The sequence below is a fragment of the Sus scrofa genome, chromosome 1 (assembly GCF_000003025.6).
Source record: "Sus scrofa isolate TJ Tabasco breed Duroc chromosome 1, Sscrofa11.1, whole genome shotgun sequence".
Taxonomy (NCBI): Eukaryota; Metazoa; Chordata; class Mammalia; order Artiodactyla; family Suidae; genus Sus; species Sus scrofa.
This window is the reverse complement of record NC_010443.5, coordinates 7,590,039-7,612,861: the sequence shown is the minus strand read 5'-3', so window position 1 is coordinate 7,612,861 and position 22,823 is coordinate 7,590,039. Positions and strand designations below refer to the sequence as shown.

Here is a 22,823-nt window from a genome sequence, read left to right as displayed (position 1 = left end):
AGGCCCCGCCCCCCGGGTTGCCTTCTCAGCCGCAGGGCGGGGCTTTGCTCACTCGCTCGCGGCGTGGAGTCCACACCAGCTCGGGAGGAGCTCGATTGTGCAGAAGGATGAGTGCAGGCTCGGACCCCGTGGTCATCGTCTCGGCGGCGCGGACCGTCATAGGTGAGCGATCGGCAAGCCTGGCGGGGGTCTGAGCTGAGAGCTCGGCCGGGCCGGATCTCAGGGACCCCACCCTTCCCCGCCCCCCGGACTTCCCCCCTCGCCCTCCGGGACCCTCGGAACCCGCCGTCTCGCGCCTTCCTCGGCCGGTCGGGTTTCCCCGCCCCCCTCCTCGCCTGGTGAGGGCCTGTCTATTCCGAGTGCTTTGATTGGCTTCCTGGGTGGGACCACTGCGCCCTCCGCCTGTCCCGTTGCGAGGCGAAGAGAGTCGCTCTCTCGCGACGCTCCTCATTGGCCAGCTCCTGGAAGCGCCACCTCGGCCCTGTGGCCACAGGCGCATGGAGACGGTGGACCCAGCCGGGTCGCTGGGCAGGAGTCGCGTTAGGTAAAGGAGGATTAGTGAGAATTGCCCAGTGTCGGTGTAGATTTCAAGAGTCCCGGATGCGCTAGAGTGTCAACCTTTTTGTTAGGGAGGCGTGGGCTGCGCCCATCCTCTCAGACTTCGGGAATGGATGGGCAGGTTTTCTGCAGGTCCGCAGCCTCCCGGCGCGCCCTGGGGGGCACCTGCCCGGGGTGCGTCTGCTGCGAGTCACACACGCCCCTCTCTGTGCCCGGACGAGCTGCGGTGGGCGCCTGTGCAGGGGGAAAGCGCCGGTCCGCCAGCTCCCGCTGCCCTGGGCGCCCTCCCCATTGCCCTCGCCTTCCCTTCTGTTCTAGGCTCCTTCAATGGTGCTTTGTCCACCGTTCCTGTCCATGACCTGGGCTCGACTGTCATCAGAGAGGTCCTGAAGAGGGCCAATGTGGATCCCAAGGAGGTATCAGAGGTCATATTTGGACACGTTTTGACAGCAGGTAACTCCACAGTGACCCAGGCAGAAGTCAGGTTTATTAGAAACAGCCCATTAACCCTCCCCTCCAAACACACAGAAACTTAAGTTCTTGTCTGTGCACGTTTGCTGACGGCGTTCTCTCTGTTAGAATACTCCGTGGTGTCCCTGTGCCAAGCCCCATCAATAGCTTCTCTCAGCAGAACACTAAGCGTCTTTAATATACTTTTCCTTAGGGGTTCCGGTCGTGGCTCAGTGGAAGTGAATCTGACTAGCATCCATGAGGACGCAGGTTCAGTCCCTGGCCTCGCTCAGGGTTAAGGATCCAGCGTTGCTGTGAGCTGTGGTGGACCGCAGACATGGTACAGATCTAGCGTGGCTGTGGCTGCGGCAGTGGCAAAGGCCAGTGGCTACAGCTCCTACTGGACCCCTAGCCTGGGAACTCTATATGCCATGGGTGTGGCCCTAAAAAGAAAAAAATAGAGCGATCCTGGATCACCATCTTTTCCTGCTTTTTCAGTTTTTAGAAGCAGGATCAGCCTGAAGCATGAGAGAATGTATATGCAGGGCCTTTCATAGTTCCCTAAAGTGGGACACATTCAATAAAAATGTATTGAAATTCTTTGAGGAGTTCCCTGGTGGCTCAGTGAGTCAAGAATTCTGCTTTGTCACCGCTGCGACTTGGTTTTGGCCTGGGAACCTGTGCATGCCATGGGTGCGGCCAGAATCCAACCCAACACAAATCTCTTGAGTTCCAAGCAAAAGCTGTGCAAGGTGGTGGGAATAGGGCTTCCCCAGAACAGGTCAGGGCGGTTCCCCGCCCACACACGGCTCGCTTCTGAGCTGGCAAGGTGGGTTCTCCCAGGGAAGGGCGAGTCACCACCCCTGGATGGGCGGGCACCGGTGAACCACCTGGAATGCTTCAGCTTACTTCTGATTCCCGCTGGGCTTATACACCTACGGCCACTGATAGTTCCTAGCTATTCCTAACTAGTTTCTCGTACACTCGGTTGCATAAATTCTAATTATTCATAGGGATAATGGTTCATGCTTACAGCCAACCTTGGTCCTGACCTGATCTGAGACCTGGCCCATTTTTCGGTGCATCTCCTTCGTAGTTTTGTAGTTCCTCTTCCTCATTCTCCTTCACTTGGCCTGTGGACAAATCAGGCACGCCACTTGCTCCAAGGCATTAAATAGATGGGTAGCACCCCGCTGGCTGCTCTTAGGCCACTTCCGCCTTTCTTCTTCCCAGACCCTCAGCTCAGCCTCGTCAGTGGCATAGCGGCCTCCACCCCTGGTTTCTCTGTTACCTCTTTCACATCTCACCTCTGTGGTATCTTCACATAATTCTTGTTTTTTTTCTTTCTTTTTTTTTTTTTTTTTTTTTTTTTTTTGGTCTTTTTGTCTTTTTAGGGCCACACCCGTGGCATATGGATGTTCCCAGGCTAGGGGTCTAATCGAAGCAATAGCTGCCGGCTTACTTCACAGCCACAGCAACGCAGGATCCAAGCTGCATCTGTGACCTACACTACAGCTCAAGGCAGTGCCAACTCCTTAACCCACTGAGCAAGGCCAGGGATCGAACCTGTGCCCTCATGGATACTAGTCAAGTTTGCTACTGCAGAGTCTCGATGGGAACATAAGAGGTTTCTTTTTTTTTTTTCTTTTTTGGCCACCCCACGGCATATTCAATGCCTGTGCTAGGGATCATTCCAGCCACAGCCGTGACCTAAACTGCAGCTGCAGCAACACTGGATCCTTAACCTGCTGTGCTGGGCACCTGCGTCCCAGCGTTCACAAGACACCACTGATCCTGTTACACCATAGGGGCAACTCCCAAGAGGTTTCTTTTTTTTTTTGTCTTTTTTTTTTTTTGTCTTTTTGCCTTTTCTAGGGCCGCTCCCGCGGCATATGGAGGTTCCCAGGCTAGGGGTCCAATTGAAGCTGTAGCCACCAGCCTATGCCAGAGACACAGCAACACGGGATCCGAGCCTTGTCTGCAGCCTACACCACAGCTCACGGCCACGCCGGATCGTTAACCCACTGAGCAAGGGCAGGGACCGAACTCGCAACCTCATGGTTCCTAGTCGGATTCGTTAACCACTGAGCCACAACGGGAACTCCAGGTTTCTTTTTTTAAATAACCCTTTTATCCTCCCAGGTGTCTTTTTTTTTTTTTTTTTTTCTGCTTTTTTAGGGCCATACCCAAGGCATATGGAAGTTCCCAGGAGGCTAGGGGTTGAATTGGAACTGCAGCTGCTGGCTTACACCACAGCCACACCAATGCAGGAACCAAGCCGTGTCTCTGACCTACACCACAGCTCACGGCAATGCCGGTTCCTTAACCCACTGAGCGAGGCCAGGGATCGACTCCGCATCGTCATGGATCCTCGTTGGGTTCATTAACCGCTGAGCCACGGAGGGCGCTCCTCCTGCTAGGTGTCTTAAGCCATGCTCATGGAAGCAAAGAGCCCACTAAGAAGCAGGAATAACGCCCAGGTTCTCCCTCTGTTTATAAGGGAGTGTGTACTTATTCAAGCCCCAGCGAAAGATCAAGGAGAGAGTTCTTTCTTAGAGTATTTATTAATACTGAAGCAGTTATTGCTTCCTTGTGGAGAAGAAAGCTCATAGCCATAAACTATCTAAAGAACAGCACAGTCATATTCGGGGGCCAGGCCGGGGCCGGTGTTCAGTCCACCCAGGTCTCTGCCGTTGCAGCAACTTGGCTGGGCTGGGAAGTGGCAGAGATCTCGTTGACAGTCTCCTGACCTTGCACTGTTTTCTTATTTTATTTTATTTATTTATTTATTTTTTTTTATAGAAAAAATTTTTTTTCTTGTGCTGAGAACCCTTAGGATTCACTCATTTATATTTTTTTAATTTTTATTTATTTATTTTTGTCTTTTTGCCTTTTCTGGGGCTGCTTCCCCCTGCATATGGAGGTTCCCAGGCTTGGGGTCTAATCAGAGCTGTAGCCGCCTGCCTACACCAGGGCCACAGCAACGCCAGATCCTTAACCCACTGAGCAAGGCCAGGGGTTGAACCCGCAACCTCATGGTTCCTAGTCGGGTTCGTTAACCACTTAGCCACGAGGGGAACTCCTTATTTTATTTTATTTTTTTAAGGGCTGTATGTGGAGCATATGTTAGTTCCCAGGCTAGGGGTCCGATGGGAGCTGCCGCTGCCGGCCTACACCACAGCCTCAGCTCCTTGGGAATCTGAGCCACATCTGTGGCCTATACCACAGCTCAGAGCAATGCTGGATCCTTAACCCACTGATCGAGGCCAGGGATTGAACCCGAATCCTCACAGACACTCTAGAGTTCTTAACCCACTGAACCGCCACGGGTACTCCTGCAGGTACTCTCATCCCACCCTTGACCTTTCTCGTTCATCGCTGACAGGCCTCTGTGTTCCTTCCTGCAGGTTGTGGGCAGAATCCCGTTCGACAAGCCAGTGTGGGGGCAGGAATCCCCTACTCTGTTCCGGCCTGGAGCTGCCAGATGATCTGTGGGTCAGGCCTGAAGGCCGTGTGCCTCGCCGCCCAGGCCATAGGGGTGGGAGACTCCCGCATTGTGGTCGCAGGAGGCATGGAAAACATGAGCAAGGTGAGGCCTCTGCAGCCCGGCTCCCGACCTCTGCCTGGGGAACTCGGGTCCATGGCCAGCGCGGAGCAGAGTGAGGGTATCCGCGCTGGAACCAAACCCGGAACAAGTGACCAAGAAATGCATTGCCTCTGGAGCCCTCATTGAACGTGACTTTTTCCTCCAAATGAATGGGAAATCCAAATTGAAGAAAAAGCCTGTCAACCAGTGTGACCGGGACAGAATATATGTATATGCATATAATTATTATATATATATATATATATTTGGTTTTTAGGGCCACACCCACAGCATATGGAAGTTCCCAGGCTAGGAGTCAAATCAGAGCTACAGCCGCCGGCCTACACCACAGCCACAGCAACTTGGGATCTGAGCTCTGAGTCTGAGACCTGCGCCACAGGTCACGACAATACCAGATCCTTATCCCAATGAGTGAGGCCAGGGATTGAACCTGCATCCTCATGGATACTGTCAGGTTCATTACCACTGAGCCACAATGGGAACTGCATGGGGTGCTTTAAACATGTAGTCGTATCTGCCTTTAGAGGGACGATGGTGTTATTCCCAATTTACAGGCAGGAAACTGAGGCCCAGAGCCAGAATCAAAGTCCAGATCTTGGACTCTTAAGCCTCTCTATTCTACGAGAGCGGCTAGTGAGTTGGTAGGAGGTAAAGGACCGCCTCCTGAGGAATCTCTGCCCCTCAGTTAATCAGGCAACCTGATCATTCTCCCTCTAGGCCTTAGGTCTCCTGTCTAAATAAGTCCCACCTTCCTGGTTAGCATCACTTAAGCTCTTAGATGGGATAAGCGCATCTTCCTTTCTTTTTTTTTTTGTCTTTTTGTCTTTTTAGGGCCGCACTCTGTGGCATATGGAGGTTCCCAGACCAGGGGTCCTTTTTTTTTTTTTAAGGAAGAAATTACTTAGTTTATGGCCGCACCCATGGTATATGGAAGTTTCTGGGCCCACTGAGGACAACCCCAGATCCCACTATGCCAGGTCAGGGTCAAACCCGCACCTCCGCAGTGACCCGAGCCATTGTAGTAAGGTTTTTTTGTGTGTCTTTTTGTCTTATTGGGGCTGCACTCGTGGCATATGGAGGTTCCCAGGCTAGGGGTCTAATTGGAGCTATAGCCGCCGGCCTACGCCACAGCCACAGCAATGCCAGATCTGAGATGCATCTGCGACCTACACCACAGCTCACAGCAACACCGGATCCTTAACCCACTGAATGAGGCCAGGGATTGAACCCACAACCTCATGGTTCCTAGTCAGATTTGTTTCCACTGCGCCACAGCAGGAACTCCTGTAGTTAGGTTCTTTTTTTTTTTTTTTTTTTTTTTTGTCTTTTGTCTTTTGTCTTTTGTCTTTTTGTTGTTGTTGTTGTTGTTGCTATTTCTTGGGCCGCTCCCGCGGCATATGGAGGTTCCCAGGCTAGGGGTCGAATCGGAGCTGCAGCCACCGGCCTACGCCAGAGCCACAGCAACGCGGGATCCGAGCCGCGTCTGCAACCTACACCACAGCTCACGGCAACGCCGGATCGTCAACCCACTGAGCAAGGGCAGGGACCGAACCCGCAACCTCATGGCTCCTAGTCGGATTCGTTAACCACTGCGCCACGACGGGAACTCCGAGCTCTTCTTTTAACAGATGACTAGTCGCCCCTTTGGGAAGAATTAATGAGGTTCTTAAGGAAACAGGACTCAGAATGCACTGGTTTGTTGGCTGGAAGATGGAGACGGGTAGGGAGGAGAGTGGTGGGTTTAGGGTGGATTCTGCTGTCTTCCGTCTCCAGGCCCTGGGCGAAGAGGCAGAGGGCCTGGCACTGGGGCGGGGCGGGGGGTACCCGAGGTGAGGACCGAGGAAGCGTGGGGCATCTGGAGCACAATCGTAAGGAGGAGGCTGGTGACAGAGGCGCCTCACCCACTTGTCTTTCCCGTTTCCAGGCCCCTCACTTGGTTCGCCTGAGGACCGGCGTCAGGCTCGGGGAGGCCGCGCTCACTGACAGCATCCTCTGTGATGGGCTGACAGATGCGTTTCACAACTACCACATGGGCATCACAGGTGAGCCAACGTGGCTGGAACCCAGCAGTGCCAGCAGGTTAAGAGGGATGTCTCCTGGGCGCCTTGGCAGGTGCTTTGCCTCCTTAACGGCGGGCGGGCGGGGACGTGGCCTAATCACTTCATATCCCTGAGGACAGGGACGGTTCCCGTTCGAAGAGCCAAAGGGGGCACACAGCCCCTCTCTGTTGTGCGGTGGAGGAACCTGAGCTCTTCGGGATCCGTCTCTCATTTTACCAGGTGGAGAAACAGGGGCTCACAAACAGTGGTTTTGTGGCAAAGGCAGTTTCAGAGATAAACCAGTACTTCTAGTCCCGGACTCTGTTCGTGGCATGATACAACCACGTCTTTATCCATCCAGAAGGCTCCTGTAATCTAGGCTTACTGGCACAACAACTAGAAGATCAAAAGAATCTGTCTGGGGAGTTCCTGCTGTGGCTCAGTGGTAACCAGCCAGCTGACCAAGCAGAACCCATTGGCATCTGAGAAGGCTGCCGTTTGGGGGCAGGGCCCAGGGTAAGAAGAGGTGCTCTAGACCCAAACTGATAAGCTTAAAAACAGTTCATTTCAAAAGGGTCAAGATAGGCTGACAGGGTATGAACTGCCTTTGGGGGAACAAACCTTGTAATACAGTCATTAAAGATAATAAAATCTACGCGTTCCCGTTGTGGCTCAAGGCTAACAAACCCAACTGGTATCCATGAGGTTGCGGGTTCGATTCCTGGCCTTGCTCAGTGGGTTAGGGATCCAGCCTTGCCGTGAGCTGTGGTGTGGGTCACAGACGCGGCTCGGATCCCGCGTTGCTGTGGCTGTGGCTGTGGCACAGTCCGGCAGCGGTAGTTCTGATTCGATCCCTGGCCTGGATACTTCCATATGTGGCAAGTGTGGCCCTAAAAAGAAAAAGAAGGAAAAATAGTGAGAAACGTCAGCTACCAAAAGTCAGTTCTTGACAATGTTTGATTTTTGCTTTGTTTTTTTCTTCTTCCACAGCTGAAAACGTAGCCAAAAAATGGCAAGTGAGTAGAGAAGATCAGGACAGGCTTGCCGCTCTGTCCCAGGACAGGACGGAGAAGGCACAGAAAGCTGGCCATTTTGACAAAGAGATTGTGCCGGTTTTTGTATCTTCTAGAAAAGGTGCGTATATAAATCATAATGGTTTCAGCATCATCGTGGCCATTTATAAGCAAGAGCATTATAATAGTCAAAAGAAGAATACAGAGGGATGTTTACACATTGGCCTTGGTTATGACCTTCATGTTGCAAAGCAAAGGCATTTTCAGGATCCGTCTGAATCTGAGGTGGGGAGGAGCCGGGGAGCTACGTCAGCATCCAGACGCTTTTGGCCCCAAGGCGTCCACACTTGCTGTGTAGCTACAGTAGGTTTCATGCGAGCCTGGCCGCTGCCTCATGGCTGTTCGGAGGCGGTTGCTGAGCTTTTGCTCCTGCAGGCTGATTCTCAGAAGCTAGCATTATTTCCTGTTGCTCCTGTGTGCCTTTTCTATTTCTTGGGGCTGGATCTTTGGGGTCACTTAGCTGCTTTCTGTTGTGGAATGCTCCAGTCAAGCCTGGCGGCATATGGAGGCTCCCAGGCTAGGGGTCGGATCGGAGCTGCAGCTGCCCACCTGCACCACAGCCACAGCAACGTGGGATCCGAGCTGCGTCTGGGACCCACACCACAGCTCACGGCAGTGCTGGATCCCCAGCCCGGGGATAGAACCCGTATCTTGGTGGACTCTAGTCAGATTTGTTTCCGCCGCGCCCCAACGAGAGCTGCTCCCGTCAAGGTCTGATACTGATGACTGACGTGCGATTGGCTTTGACACCCAGATCCAGTCAGTTTAACCAGCCAAGACCTGTTCCCTGAACCCTAGGAACCTTTTGCACGAAGAACTCCGTACACTGCCTTCCTCAGAAAGGGCTCTATGGACAACACTCAAAATGTCTTTTGAAGACCCTGCTAATAAAATGCCTCAGCAGGAGTTCCCGTTGTGGCGCAGCGGAAGCGAATCTGACGAGCATCCACGAGGATGAGGCTTCGATCCCTGGCCCTGTTCAGTGGATTAAAGACCCAGCATTGCCGCGAACTGTGGTGTAGGTCTCATGTGGCTTGGACCCTGCGTTGCTGTGGCTGTGGTGTAGCTCCAATCTGACCCCTAGCCTGGGAATCTCCATATGCTGCTGCGGGTGGGGCCCTAAAAAGACAAAAAAAAAAAAAGTCAACATAGAAAAATTTGTGTAGGGGTACGCGTTCCTCCTACTGGAATTGAAGTATTTTATAAGCCTTTCTTCCCAATGTGAGTCCTTATCGTGTCTGATGCCCCACCCCTCCGAATGCCCTGCCTGCCATCCCTGTACTAATCCTGGGTGGTCATTTTCCTTTTTTCAGGTGTCACCGAAGTGAAAACCGATGAGTTTCCTCGCCCCGGGAGCACCCTAGAAGCCATGTCTAAGCTAAAGCCTTACTTTCTCACAGATGGGACAGGAACAGTCACCCCAGCTAATGCCTCAGGTGAGATGTTCTGAAGGGCAGTTATGGGAGCTCCACCTTCCGCCAGGTCTACCAAGTCAGCATCTTTTTTATTTCATCAATTATTTACACACAAATTTTTCTAAAAACCTTGTTTCTGGAGTTCCTTTGTGGCTCTGTGCGTGCAGGATCCGGCCTTGTCACTGCTGTGGCTCAGGTTTATTCCCTGGCCTGGGAACTTCCAAGAGTTGTGCAGCCAAAAAACAGTAAAACCTCATTTCAGTTGCTTTAGGAAAAAATGTTATAGTTTGGTTTCTTCCTATTAGATGTGACTTAACGTACACACCGAAAACCTGACTGGCTCTCCCTGCAGAGACGGGCACGGGAAAATGCAAACCAGGGAACCCCAGAGCCTATCTACCGCCGTAGTACTTTCCCCAAACCGCAAACTCCTGTGAGGTCTGGGCTATTCGTTCTTTTCATTGTTCTCCCCTCCCCCAGTGCTTGTCTTTCCACTTTCTCCCAGTGGAATGTTCTGTGGTCTCTTACACTGGCGCACTTACCTTTGCTAATTACACTGTAAAGCCTGAATGATGGCAAACTACTTTGCCAAGACGTTTATGAGGTGTTGGAGAAAGTAGACACGGGTATGTAACTTGACAGGCGCTATTTTGGAACACGTCATTCCTATTTTACAGGAATTAATGATGGTGCTGCTGCTGTGGTTCTTATGAAGAAGTCAGAGGCTGAGAACCGCGGGCTTACTCCTTTAGCACACATAGTTTCCTGGTCACAAGCAGGCGTGGAGCCTTCCATCATGGGAACAGGCCCAATCCCGGCAATAAAGCAAGCTGTGAGTTTGCCTCCGCATGTCAGCACCTGTCCTTTGCTTTCTTGCTATAACCTCTTTGAGACCAGACCAAACATCAACACGCGTTAACTTCAGCCTTCGAGAAACCCTTGCTCAGGAGCGCCCGCTGTGGCCCAGTGGGATCACCTGTCTCAGGCGCCCTGGGACAGCTGCAGTCCTCAGCCCAGCACAGTAGGTTAAGGAGCTGGTGTTGCTGCAGCCGTGGCTTGTAACTGATCCCTGGCCTGGGAACTCCACATGCCAAAGGGTGGCCAGAAAACCAACCAACCACCCTTTGTTCAGACCCTTCCCACTCCAGAATGTCAAGACTGAGCTTGGTTTGTTTTCCGTTATCTATTCCTGTCTGGCTTCATTTGCGACATCTACTCTGTCTCCCCATTCATTAGCTTTAAGTGAGCTTTTCTGGGGGTCCTACCTGCAGCCCACACTTGAACATAGGCTTTTTCGGGGAACTAACCCTGCAGTATCACCTCTTGTATACATGACATTGTTAGTGGTTCCAACTTTTAAACAGTTTAGAATCCCCAAGGGATGGTTTATCCTTAACCTTTTAGAATTGGCATCACTAGGCAAAACACACTACCAACTAGGAACAACCCAAAGCAGCCGTTTGTGACATCCTTCACTGTTCTACATACTTCTGCATCTGCAACAAAGAATGGGTCAGGAGCTCCCATCGTGGTGCAGTGGTTAACGAATCCGACTAGGAACCATGAGGTTGTGGGTTCGATCCCTGCCCTTGCTCAGTGGGTTAATGATCCGGCGTTGCCGTGAGCTGTGGTGTAGGTTGCAGACGCGGCTGGGATCCCGCCATTACTGTGGCTCTGGCGTAGGCAGGTGGCTACAGCTCCGATTCGACCCCTAGCCTGGGAACCTCCATATGCCACGGGAGCAGCCCAAGAAATAGCAAAAAGACAAAAAAAAAAAAAAAAAAAAAGGGTCAATGGCCATTCAACCATTCAACCTCTTTTCCATTAACTTTTCCTTTAGGTTGCAAAAGCAGGTTGGTCACTGGAAGATGTGGACATATTTGAAATCAACGAAGCTTTTGCAGCCGTCTCTGTTGCAATAGTTAAAGAACTTGGATTAAACCCAGAAAAGGTAAGTAACCAAGGACTCTGAGCAACTGGACCTGAGAACTTGCAAATGAACATTCATGCTGCAGGTACTAAGACTCCAAGTAGGGAAATGGGAACTGGCTCAGGGACTGGCTGGGCTGCAATGGGTGGATCTTAGGTGAGTTCCTGTGGGGGACTGAAATCCACTTGTTTTATTGCTTCATAAGGCAAAGGAACTTGTCTGCATTAGTTTACTTCCCACAGGAACAGGGTATCTTCAACCTTTCAAACTAGCTAGGACAGATGTCTTATGGGTATAACTCCATTCCTAAGCAACTGAAATTTGAGGGAGTTCATGCTGTGGCTCAATGGGTTTGGAACCTGACTGATAGTATCCACTAGCATGTGGGTTCAATCCCCGGCCTCACTCTGGGTTAGGGGCCTGGTGTTACAGCAGCATAGGTTGCAGATGCAGGTCAGATCTGGCGTTGCTGTGGCTGTGGTGTAGGCTGGCAGCTGCAGCTCCAATTCAGCCCCTAGTCTGGGAACCTCCATATGCTGCAGATGCAGGTGCGGCCCTAAGAAACACTGAATTTGAAAGGGTAGTTTACTGGTATGACATTAAGAAAACTACTAACCCCATGTCTGGGAAAGAACATAAACGGTAACATGTCTTTTTATTTCTTAGGTCAACACTGAAGGAGGAGCTATAGCCTTGGGCCACCCGCTTGGAGCATCTGGTTGCCGCATACTTGTTACTCTGTTACACACAATGGAGCGCAAGGGTTGCCAGCGTGGCGTCGCTGCCCTGTGCATCGGGGGTGGGATGGGAATTGCAATGTGTGTTCAGAGAGGATGAAATGGCCTAGCAATTAATCAAACCTCATCTCTTTTTAAACTAATTAAATACTAAATTGTGAAATCAGAGGACAGGAGTTCCCTGGTGGCCTAATGGTTAAGGATCTGGCGGTGTCACTGCTGTGGCATGGGTTTGATCCCTGGCCCAGGAACTTCTGCATGTTACGGGCACAGCCAAAAAGAAGAAATCAGTGGACCAAAGTGAAGATGGAAGTTATTTCCCACTTCACAAGAAACCCAAGGCTTGCCAGCTTGTTGCACTTTTAATGTATAACATTCCAGGTACAAGAAAATTGGTTCTAACACTGTTATAAATAAATGCGATCAGTCATCAAGGGCTCCAGAGTGGACAGCATCTTCATACCCTCCATGCTTATCGTCTTTGCTTTCTGGGTGTAACTTAATAAGATCATCAATTCGAAGAATGGTGATTGCAGCTTCAGTTGCAAATTTCAAACTCTTTACTTTAACTATGGTTGGTTCAAACACCCCTGCTTGCTTGTTGTCTCGGGGTTTACCATTGACCAAGTCAAGACCAATCCTGTAATTTAGAAAAAAAACTGTTAAATGGCCTTTTTCCATAATTCACATCCATCCCATTCCACCTCTTTCAGAAGTTGGTTAGGGAGTTCCCGTCGTGGCTCAGTGGTTAATGAACCCGACTAGCATCTATGACGGGGGTTTGATGCGGTGTTGCCGTGAGCTGTGGTGTAGCTTGCAGATGCGGTTCAGATCCTGCATTGCTATGGCTGTGGCGTAGGCTGGTGGTGGCTACAGCTCCAATTTGACCCCTAGAGCCTAAGAACCTCCATATGCCATGAGTGTGGCCCTCAAAAGACCCCCCCCACCAAAAAAAAAAAAAGTTGGTTAGGTGGCTCGTTACTAGCAGCTTATTTAACTGGTTGATTATGGATAAACAAATTCAGCACTGAGACATGTAGAAAGCCTTGATGGCAGTAAAAATGAGTATCTTTAAAGGAGATTGCTTGAAAATAGGTATGGACCACCCCCAAAATAATCTTGGCTCTGTGGGTCCTTGTAAAAGAGAGATTAGGAATCAGATTTGTTAACTAAAGACACGCCAACGCTATATAATCACTAGTCATCCTTCATGAGTTGAAACCAAAATCACACCACATATATGAAACAGATGACAATGAAAAGGAGGAAGCATGCTCACCATTTTAGATTTTTGCGTTCTGGGTTAACTTGAGCCTCATTATGAAAGGCTCTTAATTTTGCGACCAGATCCGTGGAGTCTTGGGCAGCATTAACTGCCAGAGTATTAGGAATGACAAGAAGAGATCTTGCAAACTCTGCAATAGCAAGCTGTTCCCGGGAGCCCTAAGAAGACAAACAATGAGACATCTTCGCAAAAGAAAATTAAAACGCACAGCAGCAGCTCAGGTCTCAGACAAGCGTATTCGTGTTTACGAAACGCTAAAGATGATCCGCGTGCCTTTCTTGAAGAGAAAGCGCATCTGGACGTCCTTACCATGCTGGTCGCGTAGTTCTCGAGGTAAATGGAAAGGGCGGCTTCCACTGCACCCCCGCCTGGAACCACAGACTTGGACTCCAGAACTCTCCTCACCACACAGAGGGCATCGTGCAGAGAGCGCTCCATCTCGTCACACATGAAATCATTGGCCCCGCGTAAGATGATGGACGCAGAGGTACGAGCTTTAGTGCTGTTTTAAAAAACAGGGACATTCTGAAGTCAACACTCCCACAACGCCACAGAAATGCCCTCGGTGCCTTGATCTGACCCTGCTTGTGTCGGGTGACTGAGACAGAAGCGCTGTCCAGACCATGGAGAAGAGGGGAAATGGTGACGACCCCACCTCCCCTTACGACGGTCCAATGCTACTCTACCCCACGCGTATAACTGCTCATGTCACGGAGAGACGAGAGCAGCAAACAAATGGGAAGATGATCTACTTTCACTTAATAAAATATGCATCACTTTATAATTTAGGAAAGAGCTTACTTTTTAATCAAGATCAGTTCATCATCACAAATTCTTTCCTGTACCACCTCTTCTGCTTGTCCCAACATTGAAGCTTCAAACGTTTCTTCGCCTTCCAAATTGGCCAGAGTTGACAGAATAGTCGCTATTAAAGTAATTACGAAGTTATGTAAACATTGTTCTCTCATGAATACCTTCATATCCTGCCTCAGATGCAGAAACATGTACTCATGATAAAAATGACATACAAATGCAACTTCTGTGTGTGTGTCTTTTTAGGGCCATACCAGCGGCACATGGAAGTTCCCAGGGTAGGGGCAGAATTGGAGCTATGGCTGCCAGCCTACGCCACAGCCACAGCCATGCCAGATCCGAGCTGCATCTGCAACCTACAACAAACCACAGCTCGTGGCAATGCCGGATCCTTAACCCACTGAGTGAGGCCAGGGATCGAACCCGCAACCTTGTGGTTCCTAGTTAGGTTCGTTTCCACTGCATCATGACAGGAACTCCTCCGGGAATTGCTTACTGTTAACATCCAATATCCAGGACGCGGTTGTGTGTGTCACCTATCACATTGTACCTGAGAGCTGGCAGCAGACATACCTCCAGAAGCTTTAGCAATGCGTTTAAGGTCCCTTTTTAAAACTCTTCTAACTGCCATGGCACCGGTCTCCACAAAATACTTCAGACACATGTCGTCAATCCCACCAGTGGTTAGAATAACATTGGCACCAGTTGCCAGAATCTTCTGGATTCGCTCCTTGGTGATATCTGATTCCCTACAAAGAGGAAACATTAGCACAGCAACCCAACACTATCTTCTGTGCTCATGTTAAACACAGGTCTGACATCTGTTAAGCGTTTTTCACAACTGGAGATTAAATTATGTGAACTGCCCTCTCCCTTCTATGACCACAACTACTACTACTTCTTTTTTTTTTGTCTTTTTACCATTTCTTGGGCTGCTCTCGCAGCATATGGAGGTTCCCAGGCTAGGGGTCCAATCGGAGCCATACCCACCAGCCTACGCCAGAGCCACAGCAACAGGGGATCCGAGCTGCGTCTGCGACAGCTCACGGCAACGCCGGATCCTTAACCCACTGAGCAAGGCCAAGGACCGAACCCGCAACCTCATGGTTCCTAGTCGGATTCGTTAACCACTGCGCCACGACAGGAACTCCTAACCACAACTTCTATCAGTCCAATTTACAGAAGTTCAAGAAGGGAGACTGTCGCCTAAACATTGCAGCAGGTGTCAACACAGCGCCAGGCAGAGAATACAAGAGCATGAGAGGCAGGTGAGACACGGGAAGCTTGAAGGTCTGCAGTTAACAGGGGTCCGTAGTTGAAAGTGCAAGTAGGACCAGAAAACAGAGAACCTTGTAGGGATGTTGAGAGTCTGAATGGAGAATTTTAATGTTTTTTGTCTTTTGTCTTTTAAGGGCCACAACTGTGGCATATGGAAGCTCCCAGGCTAGGGGTTGAATCAGAGCTGCAGCCGCTGGGCTACACCACAGACACAACAATCCCAGACGCGAGCTCCATCTGCGGTCTACACTACAGTTTGCATCCGTGCCTGGTCCTTAACCCACTGACAGAGGCTAGTGATCGAACCCGCATCCTCATGAATACTAGTCGAATTTGTTATTGTTCAGCCACAACAGAACTCTCAGGTTTAACGTTTTCCTGAGAGTAGCATCAATGGAAAGACTGAAGACAAGGACGCAGTAACTGGAGATGGGTCTGTCCAATGAGAACAGATGGCCTGAACAGAGAAGTCAAAGCTCACGGCTCAGGTAACTGGGAGGTTCAGCCCTGGACTCCCGATCTGAAATAAAGACTAAGAGGCTGGGGGACAGGATAAGAAAATCAGAGTCCAGTTTTCAACAGGGGGAACTTGAAGCCCCTGTGATACTCTGGTAAAGCTGCTAGAAAGCATGGAAGACACAGCATGGAGATCATACGCAAGCTGTGGGAAAAAGATACAGATCTGAAAAATAGTCAATACAAAGCCCTTTTACGTAAATTGAAGAAATCAAGTAATTTAAGTGAAATGAATTAAAGATGAACCTCAAAATAAGCTCTGTATATACCGAACAAATACTGCATGTCAAACACAGTATTACTGGTGGTTCCTGTTGTGGCTCAGTGGAAACGAATCCAACTAGTATCCATGAGGATGTAGGTTCGATCCCTGGCCTCATTCAGTGGGTTAAGGATCTGGTGTTGCTGTGAGCTGTGGTGAAGGTCGCGGACTTGACCTGGATCCCACATTGCTGTGGCTGTGGTGTAGGTTGGCAGCTATAGCTCCAACCTCTAGCCTGGCAACTTCCATATGCCGCAGGTGCAGCCCTAAAAAGAAGAAACAAAAAAACCACAAAGAAACAAAAAACATGATACTACTAAGGATGGGGCATTAAAATCAAAGTCACACAGCCTGTACCTTTAAAGAACCTACCATATAAGACTTAGTTAGAAACTGTAGTGAGCCCAGAAAGACAAAATACAGTACATCATGGCAGAGAATAATTCAGATAGAAGGGAAACAAGTTTTTTGGGAGATTTCCCACCTAAAGAATAAATAACAAGTAGGCAGACAGCATGTTTCAGGCAGAAGGAGGAGTACTTTCAGGGACCAGCTGTGCTGGACCACAGTGAGGAGCATGTACGGAATTCAAAACCCATGTTAGAGTGACGTGAAACTTCCAACAGCTTCTGGCCTTGGTATGACATCGACCTCACTGCTGTGTGGAGATCAGCCTGGGAGGGGACAGGAGTGAAACCACCATGACCAGCCTGGGGGCCCCTGCAATACTCTGGGCAACAAAGTGGAACGTAGGTGAATTTGTGACTTAATTACAGATATTCAATTTACAGAGCACAAGGCCCTCCATCCTCCAAAAGTTTTTCAAGAAGCAGTGCAAGGCTTAAGCGTTCCCGCTGCGGTGCAATGGGATTGGTGGTGTCTCTGCAGCGCTAGGACAGGTTTGATCCATGGCCTGGCACGTGGGTTTCAAAATTCAGTGCTGCTATAGCTGTGGCATAGGTCACAACTATGCCTTGGACTGATCCCTGGCTTGGGAATTCTACATGTCTTGGGGTGGCCAAAAAAGAAAAAAGTACTTGTCAAAGGTTTGCAGCATAGAATTGAAAGGGCTATGAGAAATAAAGCAGCAGGGAAGTTTTTGTATAAAACTCTCTTGAAATCTGGCCATAAAAGAAACGAGGAACGACAGGGAATAAATGAAACAGGATGTGGGCGCGTGAGGTTTCACTTAAGGCTAAGAGAACTCTGCGCGGAATCTAGAAAGGAATGAAAAGTACAATTAGGCTATGAGTTCCCACTGTGGTGAAGTGGGTTAAGAATCTGACCGTAGCTGCTCAGATGTGCTCCCTGGCCTGGGACCTTCCACACACCAAAGGTGAAGAGGGAGGGAAGAAAGAAGGATATATCTTAGATTAACAACAAAATCCTACTGTAGAGCACAGAAGACTATATTCAACGCTTTGCCATAAACCATAATGGAGGAGTTCCCGTTGTGGCTCAATGATAAGGAACCTGACTAGTATCCATGAGGACGCAGGTTCAATCCTTGGCCTCGCTCAATGGGTTAAAGACCCAGCAGAGTGTGGCTGTGGCGGAGGCTGGCAGCTGCAGCTCCAATTCAACCTAGTTCGCGGACTTCCATATGCTGAGAGTGTGGCCCTAAAAAGACACCACCCCCGCAACGGAAAAAACATTTAAAAAATGTATATATGTATAACTAATCACTTTGTTGTACACTAGAAATTAGCACTGTAAATCACATATACCTCAAAAAACAAAACGTCTTCAGAACTAGCTCTCTAGCATGTCAATGAATAGATAAAGCCACGTGCACTCTCCAGTGCCTGGCATACAATCCTACACTACACTGCTTAGTTCTTCTAGTGCTTATTTGAGGGAATACAATCCTGGCTATGTAGAAAATCCTTAATATCAATACACTCATGAAACCAAAACTCCACAAAAAGATTAATTTTCAGGTTATATCACTCAGATTTCTCTTACAATAACTTCACCACATTTTCTAATTTTCCTGGAAATTTAGGTAAAATAATTTAACTTCAATTAAAAATACTAATTTTTAAATTCCTCCAAGACACTCACACTCCAACATTCTTTTTCGTTTACTGTCACCTGCTCTAAAACAGTGTAATTTATAAACACCCCTTCCCAAGATCAAAAATGAATTGCTCAACATACCTCTGTCTAATCTGGTCCAGTTTTTCAGGGTCTGTAATAACCACTTGTACACCAAGCTTCATTTTTGTTTTTTGCAGGCTGAAGTCAAGGCAAGCAATTTTTGCATTAACTATTCTCTTGGGCATGCCTGCAATTGAACATAACATACAGTGCCCTTTACAGCAACCGTAGCAATGCTTTTTATAAAACATGCCTGTCCTTAGAAAAAATTAAGATTTTAAAGTGTTCGATGTAAACACACAAATTCAGATTTTATTACTCTTAACCTTAAAAGGTTCCAGTGACGTTTCCCCTGTGGCTCAGCATGTTAAGGACTGGACGTCTCTGCAAGAATGCAAGTTCAATCCCTGGCCTTGCTCAGTGAGTTGAGGATCTGATCAGCATTGCCCTAAGCTGAGGCACAGGCCATAGATGCAGCACTGACTTGACCTCGGCCGCCAGGGAATATTCATTCATATGCCGCAAATGCAGCTCTAGTAAAGAGGATAGAAAAAAAAGAAAAAACAAAACAAAAACAAAAACAAAAAACCCCAACCAGATGTTTATGGCATTAAACACACATACTTTCTTTTGACTTCCACTTAAGTGAAATGTAATTAAGTTACGAAAGAGTAAGTGACATGATGTACCATTTCCTTTTTCTCGTGGCTCCACTAGAAAGAACACTTAAGCGCACATCTTGGTTAAGTCATCTGAAGGGTGGCTAACAGTCCACCCTCTTGTGTGACCAAGTCCAATCGCCGGCCTTACCCTGGGATCCCACCACACAGTTGAGCGCATAGCCGTTGATGAGCATACTCTCCGTCTGACTTCTCCCGTGGGCTTTCAGGATATTAATGGAATTGACCGGATAGCGTGGCTGGCCTCTGACATCTGTGTATTTAATAGCAAGTACAGCATCTACCACCATATTAGCAAAGAAATCACCATTTCTAAGCCAACAGTTAAGGAGAACAAGAGATTTGGGATGAACAGTGGCTGCACATGAAAACCCAGGGTAATTCAAAGGCACTTCCTTTTAACAATCTCATCAAAGAAGTAAATATTACTTAGGCCACCAAAATGTCAAAATACTATTTATCACTATCTGCTTACACACACTTTATCATCTTTCCTCCTAGAAAAGGGAAGAAAGCAGGCAACTGCAATACAGCATCATCTGGCACAAAAATACAAGGTCTTACTTTTTAAAAAGCCTAAACTTTACTGGACCACCACCAAGGATACATTCCAATGATTTTGGAAGACATTGATGTCTTAGCAGCATTAATCAGGCAATCCCTCCCAAGTTCATCTGTGTTAATGATTAGATTTTCACTGATATAACGCACTGCTTCCCTGTTTAAAGTGTGGGGGAGAAAACACTTATAAATTCTCATCACTCAAAAGTTTCTCATCACTGTGTTAAAATGTCAGAGGCATCCATTTCCTGTTCAGCCATTTCATATAGGAGGAGGACACAAATCAACCCTCCCTCTTCAGATCATGGCAATTTTAATCTTTCCCACAAGCATAGCCACTAAAATCTATTATTAGGAGATAATGTGGTAGTCAAATGGGAAGAAAAAAAAAAAAGATACCGGTCCTATTTCTTACTTCAAATGCTACTACTTAAACACTAAAATACAACTTTAAAAGAATACGTAGTCATTAAGTGAAACTTAACACAGCATACTTACAACTATTTACAACAATATACAAACTTTTCTGAGTGTAATAATCTTACTTGCAAGCAAGTCGATAGCCACTAATAACTGATGTGGGATGGATTTTCTGTTTGACTAGTTCATCCGCATTTTTCAGCAGTTCTGCTGCAATAATAACCTGCAGAGAGAACATTCATTGCTCTCATGTTAGCCTGACATCATGGACGGCGCACACATAAAAACACTGCCACGCATCAGATGTTCATCACCACAAAGTAAAGACAGTGAAAAGGCTACCTCATTATCACAATCCTGTAAACCAACCGCACAGCAATAAAACTTTAAAAAAATCCTTCTGAGAACACCAAAATTATTTTCATTTAAAAACACCAAAAAAACCCTCATCTATTTCTTTTGAGAAAATTAAAGTCATTTAAAAAACTATATTACTATGAACAGTTACTAGCAAAAACCATTTCCATTATTTCAGAAGAGCTAGATTCCATTCTTTCATAGCTTAAAGTTTAATCCAGAAAGAGATGCCCCCCCCCCACTACTGCTTGCTTCTGTAGAGCAAATTATTTGTTCATTACTACATAACAGCGTCTCTATAACACATCACAGTGTTGGTCCATCTTCAGGTTTATGTCATATTACTGATCACATATTTACCAGATTTCTTGAACTTGTGAGACTGCCTGTCAGCATTTAAAATATAAAAACATCTTGTCTTTAAACACCTGGGAAGGTTTTAGAAATTTCTAAGCCTCAGACTGTAAAAAGAGAAATAAATAACATTTTTCTTCTTCAAAAGAAACCATTCAACAGATGCGTGATGCTTTAATATAAGCACAGCCCAAGGGGAAAAAATGCATAAAAGTTGTAGAAAATTTAAAACAAGAACTATGCTTTTCCCCCCCTACTTGAGTTGTACAAATTAGCCCTAACCATGAGTTTTCAAATTTTCTGAATCACTACCCCTAAAACAACTTAAATTTTCTCCATCTCAAGTATGTAAATTACTTCTGACTCAGAAGCAGAGGAGTTTCTTAGGAGGGTTATGCCTTTACTCTGAAAGTTTAAGGACAAAAACTAGTCCTCGGCCACTAGTCTTTACCTACCACAGAGGTGGTTCCATCCCCCACTTCTTTGTCTTGCAGATCAGCTAGCTCACAGAGAACTTTGGCTGCAGGATGTTCTACCTCCAGTAACTTCAAGATGGTTGCACCATCGTTAGTTATGGTTACATCCTAAGAAATTTCCAGGGAGGGAAAAAATGACACAATCACCTATAGAAACAGAATACCCTCTAAGTTAGCACAGTCCCATTACGATACATTCACCTTTACTAGACTTCCCAAAACCATTCTAATAAAAACAAGTAACTTACACAGCAAAGTATTTACAAATGCTCTTTTTTTCCCTTTAAAGTGACTAACACAACATTTAGACGTACTTACACCAATATCATCCACTAACATTTTATCCAGGCCGACTGGACCAAGAGAACTTTTCACAATATTAGCAATCGAAGCCGCAGCCATGACTGTAGAAATGAAAAAAGAAATTAGAAAAACCCGGGATTCCAAGAGACAAGCATTTCAGCTCCCCAAAACATAAAGGATATCCAACAGCCTCTGAATTTCTCAAATCTGCAAATCTGTCCAAATTTGGAAATTAGCTAAAGTCTCTGATGGGGAGGGAGAGTAACCAGTAAAGTTCAGTTTGAATTCAACTGCAAAACAGGTGCCAAGTGAATATCCACTTAATTGCTGCATACAATTAAAAAAATATATCTACTAGTCATTTCAGGTTCTGTCACATCACACAAAACAGAAAAAGATAAATATATATTTAAGCCTTTTCCTGCACGTTCTGGCAACTCTTTTAAAGAAAAAAAGGTCTATTGAGATTAATAATCCTTTATCTGTGACTCAAAAAAGCAGAAATCCAGAGGTTATGACTATACTACAAACTCCACCACTACAAAAATCACGTAGGAATCTATCAAAATAACCCTAAGATCGACTAGAGACCGGCTGGAACCTGGCATGCAGGGCTTCAAAGTGTAAACAGTCTCAAGAGAGGCTCAACCACAAATGCTTTAACGGGCTGAAGTTCAGTAGATAAACTCATTTTAATCTTACCCTAACATTCAACAAATTTCATTAGCCAACTATTACCAAATGTGACCAACGACAGGTGGGGACACCGCATCTAACTCCAGATGACAACCGGTGGTGTGCAACGGGCTTGTCTTCTGAACTGTGGGGCCATTCGCTCACCAATAAGAGCAGCAATTAAGGCTGTCTTTTCTGATCAGCAACGCTAAAATGAGACCCAGAAGTTGGGATGGACGCCCCAAACGCGCGGGGCACCGGCCCCAAGAACTCAAGGCGTGGCCGCACGTGTCAGTGCGCGGAACCCTCGCCAGGCCGGGGAGTGCTTCTCAGGCCCAGGGCCGGGCCTCCCCGGCCGACCGCAGCATCCGAGCGGTTCCCGTTAAAAACGTGCCGGCTCTTGGGAACTCCTTCCCTCCGGGAAGAGGGCGCCGCCACCCCGAAGCGGAGAGGCCGGCCGGGGCTGCGATCCCGCGCTGGCGCCTCCCGGGGGCCCCTTTTCGGAGAGAAAAGGCAAAAGGACGACGGCCGAGGGGAATCCGGCGCACCGCTGCGGGCCCCAGACAGGCCTCGCCCGCCCTTACCGTTCTGGGAGCGGATCGCCTCCCCAGTGCTGCGGTCCCCGAACACGGACAAAGGCCCCTCCATCCTCGCGGCAGGGTACACGTCGAGTTTCGGGCACACCGAGGGCAACCTGCGGCGCGGTGCTCCGGCCGGGCGGCAACGGCGTGGAACGGTCCTCAGCGGCGCCGCGGAGGATGCTGGGAACGCCGCTCCTCGCTCACCAGCACCGCCCCACGCCCCGGCCAGGCCGCGGGGCAGGACGGGAAAGAAAGGTGGGGGCGGAGGGTTCGAGAAGCTTGAACGCGCAGGAAGTAAGGAGCCGGAAGGAGGGCGGGTCCAGCCGTTCGCCCAATTAGAAAGCGAATGAGAA

The 22,823-nt window shown here is 48.2% G+C and overlaps 2 protein-coding genes across 2 annotated transcripts; one reads left to right on the top strand and one right to left on the bottom strand.

Moving 5' to 3' along the window:
- On the top strand, positions 1-12,246 carry ACAT2 (acetyl-CoA acetyltransferase 2). Its single transcript, XM_001928345.4, has 9 exons — positions 1-162; positions 877-1,011; positions 4,416-4,597; positions 6,540-6,657; positions 7,645-7,788; positions 9,041-9,163; positions 9,820-9,974; positions 10,983-11,093; positions 11,739-12,246. Exons 1-9 carry the CDS (start codon positions 108-110, stop codon positions 11,907-11,909), a joined length of 1,194 nt encoding a protein of 397 aa, XP_001928380.1. The 5' UTR covers positions 1-107; the 3' UTR covers positions 11,910-12,246.
- TCP1 (t-complex 1) lies at positions 12,153-22,722 on the bottom strand. Its single transcript, NM_001243427.1, has 12 exons — positions 22,474-22,722; positions 21,230-21,315; positions 20,891-21,019; positions 19,850-19,947; positions 19,351-19,461; positions 18,874-19,055; positions 18,124-18,250; positions 14,481-14,656; positions 13,896-14,019; positions 13,404-13,596; positions 13,089-13,252; positions 12,153-12,449 (listed from the first exon to the last, which is right to left on the bottom strand). Exons 1-12 carry the CDS (start codon positions 22,535-22,537, stop codon positions 12,233-12,235), a joined length of 1,671 nt encoding a protein of 556 aa, NP_001230356.1. The 5' UTR covers positions 22,538-22,722; the 3' UTR covers positions 12,153-12,232.

Bases quoted from the DNA above. Each gene is read 5' to 3' on its own strand.
- TCP1 (NM_001243427.1), bottom strand. From the start codon at position 22,537: ATGGAGGGGCCTTTGTCCGTGTTCGGGGACCGCAGCACTGGGGAGGCG. The intron at 19,056-19,350 runs GTATCCTTGGTG...CTGTTGGCTTAG, and splicing joins TCTTCCAAAATCATTGGAAT to AAATGGTGATTTCTTTGCTA. The intron at 13,597-13,895 runs GTAAGCTCTTTC...TTTTTAAAACAG, and splicing joins GAACTGATCTTGATTAAAAA to CACTAAAGCTCGTACCTCTG.
- ACAT2 (XM_001928345.4), top strand. From the start codon at position 108: ATGAGTGCAGGCTCGGACCCCGTGGTCATCGTCTCGGCGGCGCGGACC. The intron at 1,012-4,415 runs GTAACTCCACAG...TCCTTCCTGCAG, and splicing joins TGGACACGTTTTGACAGCAG to GTTGTGGGCAGAATCCCGTT. The intron at 7,789-9,040 runs GTGCGTATATAA...TCCTTTTTTCAG, and splicing joins TTTTGTATCTTCTAGAAAAG to GTGTCACCGAAGTGAAAACC.